Below are 12,660 nucleotides of genomic sequence, written 5' to 3' on the forward strand. Positions count from 1 at the left end.
ATCCCCCACTGTGTACCCTCCTGGGGGGGGGGAAGAGCCAGCCTGGGTGGCCTTGGGTGCCCAGCTGCACCCACCTAGAAGAAGGGAAAGGGGAACCACTTCTGAATATTCTCTCCCTTATTGAAAAGGGGACGCCACAGGGGAGAACTAACTGGAGAGCACATCATCATCTTCTGCTTCATCATCATCAGTATCAAGAAACGCACATTTCTTCCACCCACCATAACTCACCTGGAAAGATCAGGTCCATTTCTACTTAGCCTGGAGAAAGCGATCGGATGCTAGTCCTTACCATGATAAACGAGGGTCCTTAAGTGTTCAAAGTTTCCTCCTCCAGCTCTCCAAGAGAAGCGCCTGATCGGGGAGACCAGGGGGGAACCCTTTTATAGGGAAAAAAAGGGTCTCTCTCTCTTTTTCTAAAATTAACTCAATTTCTTTCATTTCTCCATCACCAATGTTATCCTGGGGGAAGATCTCTCTTTTGCCCAGTGTTATCTTCCTGAACTCAGAACCTGCCCCACCCAAAGCCTGAACCACATCCCTGGTGGGTCCCACCCTGAATATCACTGAGATCTAGCCGCATGCTTGGGCTCCGATGTTTCTCTTGCTTTCCTCCCTCTCGTCCAGCTGCCTTCCCAGAAATCATTACAACACTTTCTGTGCTATCTGGTAGATTAATTAATTGACCGACCAATTAGTTCGTGCTCCCACCTTTCTTCCAAATATGGGATTTGAAGCATCTCACCAAGATTTAACATAAAACATTCAGATCCAAATAAGCAGTTATCATTCAAAGCCATCAGGCTAAATTCAGAAGCTCATGTCAATGATAGGAGCCCTTTTTCTGGGTGCCTTTGCTCTTAATTTTATGCTATAATAGAGTCACAAAGGATTTGTGGATTTACTGGCATGCCCGGCTAGGGCATGTCGTGAGAATGGCTGATGGTTGGATTCCAAAAGATCTTCTGTATGGAGAACTAGTGCAGGGAAATCGCCCCAGAGGGAGACCGCAGCTGCGATACAAGGAGATCTGCAAGTGGGATCTGAAGGCCTTAGGAATAGACCTCAACAGATGGGAAACCTCGACCTCTGAGCGTTCAGCCTGGAGGCAGGCGGTGCATCACGGCCTCTCCCAATTTGAAGGGGCCCTTGCCCAGCAGGCCGAGGCAAAGAAGAAGTCACAAAAGCAGCAAAAGCAGGGAGCTGGACAGGGGACAGATTGTATTTGTCTTCAGTGTGGAAGGGATGGTCACTCTCGAATTGGCCTTCTCAGCCACACTAGATGCTGTTCCAAGTCCTCAATACAGAGCATGTTACCATAGTCGCTCGAGACTGAAGGATACCTAATTAAACTAAAGGCTCAATTCAGGGGCTCAGGTCAACGAGAGGAGAGAGCCGTCGAATCTGTTGAACTTCTAGGAGAGGAAATGAGAGCGAAGGAGGACAGGACAAGGGGGTGGACATCCATTTTGATCTATATTCAGAGTCGATTCCGGGAGTCTCTGTTTATCGGGATGAAGAGGGGGATACAAGATAACTCTGTGAGAATATGAAAAGGTTTAAAAACTATTTCTTGACATGAGCCATTAAATTCAACCCAAGAACACAGCTATACACTTTTTGGGGGTTTTATTCATATCTGAAAAATCTTGGTAAGATGTTTCAAAACCCGCGTTTGGAAGAAAGGTGGAAGGATAAGCTAATTGACTGGTCAATGAATTGTCGTGTTCTTGTTTATACCCAATTTTTAAATTTTAAATCTTGGTGCGATGCTTTGAATGCCATATTTGGAAAAAAGGATCGAATATAGCAATTGATTGGTCGATTAAATAGGGATACAGCAATTGATCAGTTGATTAATTAAGGATACACCAATTGATTGGTTGATTAATTAAGGATGCACCAATTGGTTGGTTGATTAATTAAGGATGCACCAATTGATTGGTTGATTAATTAATCAACCCGATTGCCCAAGAGAGCGAGGGCAAGAAAAAGCTTTAAAGCTTTCCAGGAAGGTGGCCGGACAGGGGAGTTAAGTTGCAAGAAACCTCAGGGAGGTGGCTAGACCTCAGTGATCTCAGTCGTGGGTCCCACCCGGGATGTGGTTTAAGCTTTGAGCAATGGGTGGGTTCTGAATTCAGCAAGATAGCAGCATGTTCCCCAGATTGAAAGGAAGACATTTCTGGGGTCCCGGTCTAAAATCCCAAACCTAGCATGTGTGTGTAAAGAACATTATTAGTCCCCCCCCCCCCGCAATCCCATAAACAGGCTGGGAAGAGTAGCAAAAATTTGTATTAATTTATATTTCAAGGGAGGTAAAATTGCTTGTGCAACACACAGAAAGACACCAAAACTCTCAATCAAACAAAGAAAAGAAAGAAAGAAAGCTATTTCTTGACGACAGAGAACAAAACCAGAAGGGATAAGAGGGTTTAAGGCAGCCGACTCCGGGAAACTATTTCTGCTTCTCAGTGGATGGTGATGTACCAGGAAATCCATAAATCTTTTGTGGCTCTGTATGGTTGCCTATAATTCCCATCCAACTGGGAGCAGAGGCACTCAGAAACATGGCAACCTCCACAAGAGAAAACTTGAAGATTGAATGATAACATTTAGTGGTACGATTGGATGGATGGATGGATGGATGGATGGATGGATGGATGGATGGATGGATGGATGGATGGATGGATGGATGGATGGATGGATGGATGGATGGATGGATGGAGAGTTCTCTGTCATCCATTTTCTTCCACTATGGGGTCCCAGTTGGATTTCCATAGTGCCTAAAAGTTTGAAGAAGGAGTTTCCCATTGTCTCCACCCAGTGGTTTTCCATGGCTTAGTTAGAATTTGAACCTGGGTCTCTGAATCCTGGTTGGATGGCCAATCCACTACACCACCCAGAGAAGAGAGAGAGGTAAGTGGATTTTGGACATTTCATTGATTACTAGCAAGGGGTGTGTGTCTTAAGACATGGATGCTGCGCTTTTCAAGCTGGCATGCCCTAAAATTGCTTTTAAGCTCAGTTGCTTTTTCCGTATTATTCCTGAGTGGTCCTGCACCCCATTTATAATCCTGATAAAGGGAAACTCCCTGAATCAACTCTGAACGGAGATCAAAATGTACTTCAAACCCATGGATTCAACTCTCGTTGACCCGAGCCTCTGAATTTAAATCAATAGCCTCAAATTATAGTAGATGAGCTCTTGTTTGCACTAGATTTTTTTATTTTAAATCTTGGTGAGAGGCTTCAGATCCCATGATTGCGAGAAAGGTGGAAGGACAAACTGATTGATCGGTGGATTAATTAATTGACCCAATTGCCCAAGGGGGTGAGGGCGAGGAAGAGATGTAAAGCTTTCAGGGAAGGTGGCCACACGGGGGGGGGGGAGTTAAGCTGCACAAAACCTCATTAATGTGACAAGATCACAGATAGGTTCATGGTGGGACCCGCAAGGGATGTGGTTTAAGCTTTGAGCAACAGGTGGGTTCTGAGTTCAGGAAGATAACACTGGGAAACGAGAGATCTTTCAGCCAGATGAGATTTAGTATCAAGAAATGTTGTAAACTGGGTTCGTTTTAGGAAAAGAGCAAGTTACTCTGCCCGTCTTGTCAGGTAAAAAGCTTTATCGGCTGGCATGATTCATGCGCCGCTCTCTCTGAACTCCCTGGTGCGCCGGTGCTGGGAATCGGGACCCTCTCCCCCTCCTTAGCTGATCTTCTGAAGTGTGAATTGATCCCGTGGATACTGGGTCTTTTAGTCTTGCACTGGGGGTGCCATTCCTTCAGTGGCACAGCCGATGGGCAGAGAGCGGCTCACCGGGCTGAACCATTTTATGTCCCCCAGATTGAGAGGAAGACTTTTCTGAGGTCCCTAAACTGGGATGTGTCTGTATTAATAGATTCAGGACGTCCCTAAAAAGCCATAAACAGGAAAGCTTTCAAAACTTTTATGATGTTTCATCAGGCTGGGAAGAGAAAGATTAAATTAGATACATATCATTTACCTCTCATGGGCTGTAGACTTGTTAGTGAAACACACAGAAAGACACAGAAGCCCTCGATTAAAGAAAAAAAATGATTTCTTGACAACTGGGAGGGATAAGATGGGCTGATGCAGCTGTCTCTAGTGAGCTGTTTTGATTTTTCTCCTTCCCAGAGGCACCCAGAAACATGGCAACCCCCGCAAGAGAAAACCTGGAAATCACATTTAGTGGTACGATGGACGGACGGACGGAGGGACGGATGGGTGGATGGTGGTTCTTTGCAGATGGTGTTGTGTCAGTAACTCCATAAATCCTTTCCGACGCTGCATTGTATATAATTCCCATCAAACTGGGAGCAGAGGTACCCAGAAACATGGCAATTTACAAAATTAGTCATTTAGTCGTGTCCGACTCTTCGTGACCCCATGGACGAGAGCCCGCCAGGCCCTCCTGTCTTCCACTGCCTCCCAGAGTTGGATCAAAGTCATGTTGGTATCTTCGATGACCCTGTCCAGCCATCTCATCCTCTGTCGTCCCTTTCTCCTCCTGCCTTCACACGTTCCTAACATCAGGGTGTTTTCCAGGGAGTGTTCTCTTCTCATGAGATGGCCAATGGATTGGAGCTTCCGATTCAGGATCTAACCTTCCAGTGAGCACTCAGGGTTGATTTCCTTCAGAACGTTGCCTCCTCCAGCACAATTCAAAAGCATCCATTCTTCGGCCTTGTTGATGGTCCTGCTCTCACTTCCATACATTGCTACTGGAAAAACCATAGCTTTGACTATGCGGACCTTTGTTGGCAAGGTGATGTCTCTGCTTTTTAAGATGCTTTTCTAGGTTTGTCATCACTTTCCTCCCAAGAAGCAGGGGTCTTTTAATTTCGTGGCTGCTGTCACCATCTGCAGTGAGCATGGAGCCAAGAAAGTGAAATCTGTTACTGCCTCCATCTCTTCCCCTTCTATTTGCCCAGAGGTGATGGGACCAGTGGCCATGATCTTAGTTTTTTTGATGTTGAGCTTCAGGCCGTTTTTGCGCTCTCCTCTCTCACCCTCTTACAAATAGAAATCATTAAATGATTACCTTTACTATTACACTGATGGTTCTCTGTCCTCCATTTGCTTCTATCATGGGGTCCTAACAGGGTTTTCAAAGGGCCTGAAAGATTCAAGTTTCCCATTTTTTTTCCACCCAGTGAGTTTCCATGGCCGAGCAGGATTTGAACCTGGGTTTCTGTATCCTGGTTGGATGACCCATCCACTACACCATGCCAACACAAGACAGAAGTACTTTGGCTGTTTTGTTGATTGCTAACAAAGGGGAGGTGTCTTAATGGATGGTTACTGTGCTTTTTAGGCTGGCACCCCCCAAAACTGCTTTTAAACTCAATTCTATTTTAATCTTATCCCTGAGTGATCCTGCACCCCATTTCTAATTTTAATAAAGGGGGACTCCCTGAATCAACTCAGAACATGGGTCAAAATGGTCCTCAATCCTATGGATTCAATCGTGCTCCTCTTGTTGACCTGAGCCACTGAATTCTTACCCAATGACGTTGTATTAGGACTGTTGGGTTCTTATTCGGACCCAAATTATTTATTTGTTTGTTTTAAATCTTGGCGAGATGCTTTGAATCTCATGTTTGGAAAAAGGTGGAAGGAGACACCAATTGATCGGTGGATTAATGATTTGACATGATTGCCCAAGTGGAGATGAGGGCCAGAAGAAGATGTAAAGTTTTCCTGAAAGGCAGCTGGACTTGAGGAAGGTAAGTCATGAGAAACATCGGAGCCCAAGCATGCAGCTAGATATCTCAGTGATATCCAGGGTGGGACCCACCAGGGATGTGGTTCAAGCTTTGGGTGGGGCAGGTTCTGAGTTCAGGAAGATAATGAGGACCAACGGCAAGATCTTTCCCCGGGATAACATTGGTTATGAAGAAATGAAAGAAATTGGGTTAATTTTAGAAAAAGAGGGAGGGACCCCTTTTTTCCTATAAAAGGGTTTCCCCCTGGTCTCCCCGATCAGGCGCTTCCGTTGGAGAGCTGGAGGAGGAAATTTTGAGCAATTAAGGACCCTCGTTCTACATGGTAAGGTCTATCATCCATTCACTGTCTGCAAGCTAGGTAGAAACAGACCTTTCCAGGTGAATTTTGCGGGGGTGGATGGAATGGAGAAGTTGGGTCTTTTTTCTTAATAGTAGTAAATAATGATGATGATGTGCTGCCAAGTCAGTTCTCACTTAGGGTGACCCCTTATCAAGGTTTTCCAGGGACTGAGACCTCAAAAGAAAAAGGTCTGGCTGTCAACGCTGGCCATGAAGAAGGGCAGGAGAGGCCAATGGTTTCAAATCTAAAACCTGGCACCAGGGAGGAAAAATCTGGTTGTCTCCCCCACCTTGGTTAGGGCCTGCCCAGCACTGGAGATTATCGGACTCTGAGTTCCTGATCTTGGCTTATTTCACAAACTAAGATAATGGGAAGAGTTAGCAGGGATGCCCGGGGAATATCCAGGCAAAGGTTTCTATACTAAATCTGCATGTTTCGTAGCTGCCAGTCAGAGCTGGCAATATTAGCCTTGGGGGCATCAAACAGCTGACTCAAGTTATAACAGTCCTGAAATGTGGGAAAGTAATGTCCTTTTATATCAGTTTACAAGGAAAGAGAAGAAGGTTTTTTTGGGGGTGGGGTAGACAGATTTCTCTATATAGTTGAGAAATTACTAGATCAGGTTTGGGAAACAATCCCATGTCTGGCAGGTTTTATTTTATTTTGGCATGATTAGCCCATCTCTGACCCCCCGAGGATTTAACCCATAAGAGCAAACATGGCCCTGGGGTAGAGACGCCATCAGAAGAAGCCGGAAAAGGATTCCGGCACGTAAGGGGCTAACGCCGAGAGGGCCCCGTTTCCAGCCTCTTCCCTCCCCCCCCCAGAGGTGGCCCCACTTTTGAGCCCCGATCTCAAAGGGAGAAGAGCAGGTCAGGGACCCTTGGAGGAGCCTTGGCCCACGGACGAAAGGGGGGTTGGGATATCAGAGGGCTCGGATTTTGGTCCGAACTGAGCAGGAGTTTTCCAGCCAGATTATGCTTATTGCTGAAATAGCATCCAGCATCTTACCTGACTGCTAAGGTTTGGACCAAAATCCAGAATGTACACATCTGCACCATCATCGCCCACTATGTATCTACTGCATATAAGACCATACATTTGTCTAAATTTTTTAGACTAAAAATTGAGGGTCGTCTTATACACGGAAGCAAGCTGAGGAGAGTACCAAAAAAAAAAATGGAAGGGAAAGCAGGGATCAAATTGTTCCTTCAGGGCGCTGATCCCTGCTTTCCCCTCTGCTTGCTAAGTTCCATGGGGCTTAACAATAGGAGGGGGGGAAAGAATCAAAGCAATCCCATGGCTGTAGAAGAGTGAAAGGGATCAAAACAATTGTGCAATTGTGGGATTGCATTGATCCCTTTCCCCTACACTTGCTAAGCCCCACTTAGATTTCTTAATTTTGGGTTAGAAAAGTGGGGGGCGTCTTATACACTGAAAAATATGTTACTCTATTAGCATTCGAGTGGCCGTGTTCTCCACCACAGAAATGGTGGCAGCTACCATGGGATTGTTCTGCCCTTCCGCAGGCAAAGATGATGCCCTTCCTGGGGCCCTCAGTGCTGATGGTGTTCCTGACGATGTCGGCAGCACTGGATCCGGCCCTGGACACGGCCTGGGAGGACTGGAAGAGTCTCCACGGGAAAGCATACCTGGAGGTGAGCCCCTTCCTGCCCCCACCATCAGGGAATCCTGTCTTCTCATGAGGTATACAAAGTTGGATATCTTCTGTTTAAGCCTCTCTATAAAAGGAAAATTCCTTTTTTAAAAAATCCATTCTTGTGTTTGGGCTTAATCCGGTTTCTCTCTTGCAGGGGGAAGAGGTTTCCCGCAGAGCCATCTGGGAGAAGAACCTGAGGATGATTGAGCAGCATAACTGGGAGGCCTCCCAGGGGAAACATACCTACTGGCTGGGCATGAACCACTTTGGCGACCTGGTGAGCACCCCTGATTCTGCACAGAGACCCCCTTTTCCTGCTCAGAAAATGTGGGTCGCACTCCACGGATGGCCCCCATTTGCGTAGATCCACTGAATCAGAGGCTAATGCCTTCGTCTCCATTCGTTTAAGGGATATCCCAGCTAGTTTCAATCCAGTTGAGATTACAGCTGTCCATGTTTTACTCTAAGCAATGGAGGTAAGAAGTCTGGACCGCTTTGCAAGGGTGTAACTGAGATTTTCACTGCTGTTATTTAATTCATTTCAAAGTATTTTAGTTCAGCTCCTAAACTCAGAGTAGAAGAGAGGGGCTCGCATATAACAAATTAAACAAGGCAGCCTCTGTCTACGGTTTGCAGTCTGGAACTTGACAAGACTTGGTGGCTCCAGTTTCATGTGTTTGTGTGTGTCTGCTCTGGGTTTTCATCCAAGGTTGTTTTCCTACTTTCCCAATGTTTATGTTTAAGCCACCCATCCCCTCTCCCTGGGGGTTCTTCCCCTGCCCTTTGGAACCCCAAAACGCCAAGCCGGGCTGTCTCCTCCTGCTGGGTTCTCCAGAGGGGCAGAAGCCGGTGCTCAATAGGGTGAGCAGAAACAGGAGGCCTTGCGACCCACTTCTGGTTCTTACCATCAGACGGACGAGGAGTTCAACCAGCAGACGAGCTGCCTCCTGCCCGATGAGGTCGAACCAGCTGTGAGAAACGTGACTTGGTTCCACGAATCAGCCACCGAGGAGGTCCCCAGAAGTGTGGACTGGCGAGTCAGTGGTTTCGTCACACGGGTGAAGAACCAGGTGGGTCTGGTCTTCGAGAGAGATACAGAACTTAAGAACTTGTTATCCTTTGTGTTGTAAGCTGCCTAGAGTGGTCGAAATGACTAGATAGGCGGGGTATAAATACAATAAATAAATAAATAAATAAATAAATAAATAAATAAATAAATAAATAAATAAATAAATAGATAAATAAATAAATAAATAAATAAATACATACATACATACATACATACATACATACATACATCTATCTCGTTAAAGTTCAAGACAAACTCTGCAAGGGTCTTCGTGGGATGTTCTGGAGGGATTTGCCACTTCATGGTGTTTCTGTGAATGAACAACCTTCACAACTCCTGTGGGTTCTTTTGTGAAGTCAGTCTATCACAATATATACTACAAGTTCAAATAGAGAGAAAGAGATCGGGAGTTTGATTCCTCCATGGGGCCTCCTTGAGCTGGGCTGGACTGGATGATCTTTAGAGTCCCCCTTCCAGCTCTGCACTTCTAAAATTTTTGCTATTACATTTTTCAAGTATTTAAAACTTTAAAAATCCACTTAGGAAAAGCCTGGGAGTCAGACATAGTTACAGTATCTTACACAACACCCAATAATACTAAAGATAAAATAATTAATTATAGAAAAATTAAAGCTCCCTTGATTGATAATACAGTATAATAATTATTAAAACTCCATTACATTTACAATAAGAATGAAAACTCCATGATTTAATGGCACACTAATAATTAAACCCCCTCTGAAGGGGGACTCAGATCAGAGTCTGGACCTCGGGAGCCACTCGGCTTCTCAAGAAAACCTTCCTTATCGTCTGGATTTGGACCCTTCAGAGTGATTTTCTGATCCTTTCTGGCAGACCCGGATCTGAGCTCACTCACAAGAGGTTCCTGGTTTCTAATTTTCCCCCTCCTTTTTATTTCCTGAAACAGGGTGAATGTGGGTCCTGCTGGGCCTTCAGTGCCACGGGGGCTCTGGAAAACCTGCATTTCAAGAAAACCGGCCAACGGGTCTCCTTGAGTGAGCAGAACCTTGTGGATTGCTCGTGGAATCAGGGCAACCACGGGTGTCAAGGGGGATTGCACTGGAAGGCTTTCGAATACGTCCGCCAGAATGGGGGCCTCAGTTCGGAGCAGGACTACCCCTACAGGGGAAAGGTACAAAAATCTATGTGCGTCTTCTGGATGGGTTACTGCAAGACTCTCTCCGTGGAGCTTCCCTTGACACTGACTGGAGCAGGTCCCGAAGGAGGTAGCCAGACGGGCGGCTGATGCGAGCAACTTTGATCAGATCTCCCCAGTTCTGGGGGACCCTTTGCATCCTGGGGCACGTGGGGAGGCTGCCTGGGATTCCCTCCCAACCTCCAGAAGCCTTCCGGAGAGGCTCTTCGCTCGGGAGGGCTTCCGATGCCACCCTGCCTGAGTTTTCGGTCCTGTCCACTGCCCCCTATTTCAAATCATGCCTCTTCCTACCTCTGATTTTATCCCTTGACTAGTCTCTTTTTTTCATTTCCTTGTTGGTGTGTTTTATTTCCACTGCTGTAAACCGTCCAGAATGGTGCTTGGCCCAAACGGAAAGCTATACAAATCTGAGAAAGAAAGAAATGTATCAATCTAGGACACCGATACCATTCAAGCTTCTAAGGATGGGCGATCTCTAATGCCTCAAGGAAGCCGCTGAGACGGAAAATCCGAACTCACGTCTTTTGTCTCCAGGCAACAAAAACCCAACTCTGGGCCTTTTTTCTGCAGGTCGGAAGGTGCCGCAGGAATGTCAGGAAGATCCGGATCAAAATTTCAGGATTTGGAAGAGTGCAAAGTGGGAACGAGAAGGAACTGGCGTATGCAGTGGCAAAGTTTGGCCCTGTTTCTGTAGGAATCAACTTTAATAAAAGAAAGTTCCGATACTATAAATCAGGTGAGGATCCCTTGGAAAAAGGGCCGGGTGGTCTTGGCAATAATTTTGGACAGGGTTCAGTTAAGACCTGCGAATGTTGGTATAAAAAGATATAACCCATAATACTAACAAGAGAAATGGCAATGTGTTGCAGGGAGTAGAGAACAGGGGCAGGAGAGCTGGGTTCAAATCCCTACTTGGCCATCAAAACTCTTTTTGATGATGATGTTGTTGTTGCCTCTTGTCAAGTTGCCTCTCACTTCCGGTGGCCCTATGAATGAGCCACCTCTGGGAGGTCCCGTCATCAACAGCCGTGCCACGCTCTTTCAAACACAAAAGCTGTGGGTTTCTTCATGGAGTTGATTCTCCCGCCTTACCCAGCACAACAGACTCTTCCAGGGAATCCTGCCTTCTCCCGAAGGGCCCCAAAGAGGAGAGCCTCTGTTCCAACCTTTTTGCCTCCCGAAAAAGTTCAGCCTTGATTTGCTCCAGGACCCGCATCCAGGTTCATTTGCTGAAAGGCTGCATGGCAGGGTCTGTGGCCCTTATGGAAAGCTGTGTGGGACTGCAGCCACTAGGAAGATGGTGTCAATCAAAATGACAACAAATAGTGGCAGCTTGTATTCCCAGCCATGTGCCCGTTGAGTCACTTGGCGCATGACCGGGAATGAGAGCAGCCGTTACTTCATTGAGAACAATTTATTCTGTGGCACTTGCACCTGCTTGAATCTCCACAAGACTATTGAATCCTCCTCGTCATATCATCATCCTTTCTGTCTTCCATCCAGGAATCTTTTCAAGAGACTGCGGAAGGGACAAGTTGGGGCACGCTGTGTTGGTGGTCGGCTACAAGACAGATAACAATGGGAACGGTTACTGGATTGTGAAAAACAGGTGAGTCAAGCTGAAAGGTGCCACGGACACGGAGAATTGGGGGATTCTGGGGATGATGGTGGTGTTGTGCTGAGAGGATGAGGCGGAGATCCTTCTGGCCCCAAACTGAGGGCAATTTTCAACGCAGCAGTCAGGATCCCGTTTGCTTCAACGACTGTGGACGTTGTCCTGGCCTTTCCTTCCCTCTCCTTTGGGCCACCAATTCTGCATGGTTCGCACAACCAGGTGTGCTTCGGTTGCCCAACCGGTTGTCCAAAGCACCGCTCACTGGACAGAGGAAAACCAGGGAGTGTCAGTCAACAGCGTTTTGGCCAAGGATTTTTGCACCCGACTCGGTGCCGGTTAGGGGGTCAGACTGGGACCCAGGAGGCCCAGATTCCAGTTTTCTCCAAGCCTCGCTGAGGGATATGGTGTGACAGTCTCTCTCTTTCACACACACTCTTTGAATTCCTGAGGAGCAGGGGCCAGGAGTTTTGACCCTCCGCACATCTTCGAGGAACGTTCTGCTTGTGTAGAAGGCAGATGGATGTCTTCATTTATTTTGTTTCTACCCTGCCCTTTCTCCGTGAAGCACAAGGTGGTATTCATGGAGGCTCATCCTCCCCACAGGCCTGTAAGGTAGGCCAGGTGGAGGAAGAAAGAAAACCAAGATCAAGCAGGGAATAGCACAACCTCTAACCACTACTCCATCCAGTCTATGGACAATTATGGTTGTTATTAACCCATCTTGTTATTACTCCCTCATAATTTTCTATCTGTTCTTGTTTTCCCACAGCTATTCTAGAAATTGGGGAATAAACGGCTACCTACATCTGAAGATAGGATCCAACCTCTGCGGCATAGCCAACAATGCATTCTACCCTGTGTAACACCCTCGGAGGGTGGAGGGTGGCCGGATCTCTCCTACCAGACCCTTCTTTTGCCCCCCAGGAGCTGTTCCCTCTGTCTCATCCCCCTCCCTCTGCTGAGCTGAAAAGGACCCCCTGGCCCTAAAATCTGAAAATCGCTTCTCAAAGGTACCTCCTGGACAATAAACACCTTGATTTGCATTGAAA

At 46.6% G+C, this 12,660-nt stretch overlaps 1 protein-coding gene across 1 annotated transcript; it reads left to right on the forward strand.

Moving 5' to 3' along the window:
* Positions 1-443: 443 nt before the first annotated feature.
* LOC140701692 (cathepsin L2-like) lies at positions 444-12,660 on the forward strand. Its single transcript, XM_072978163.2, has 8 exons — positions 444-6,072; positions 7,620-7,748; positions 7,905-8,027; positions 8,662-8,820; positions 9,748-9,972; positions 10,567-10,732; positions 11,500-11,605; positions 12,381-12,660. The coding sequence occupies exons 1-8, from the start codon at positions 6,070-6,072 to the stop codon at positions 12,472-12,474; spliced, it is 1,005 nt and encodes a 334-aa protein (XP_072834264.2). The 5' UTR covers positions 444-6,069; the 3' UTR covers positions 12,475-12,660.

Source organism: Pogona vitticeps, chromosome 7 (genome assembly GCF_051106095.1).
Source record: "Pogona vitticeps strain Pit_001003342236 chromosome 7, PviZW2.1, whole genome shotgun sequence".
NCBI classification, from domain to species: Eukaryota; Metazoa; Chordata; class Lepidosauria; order Squamata; family Agamidae; genus Pogona; species Pogona vitticeps.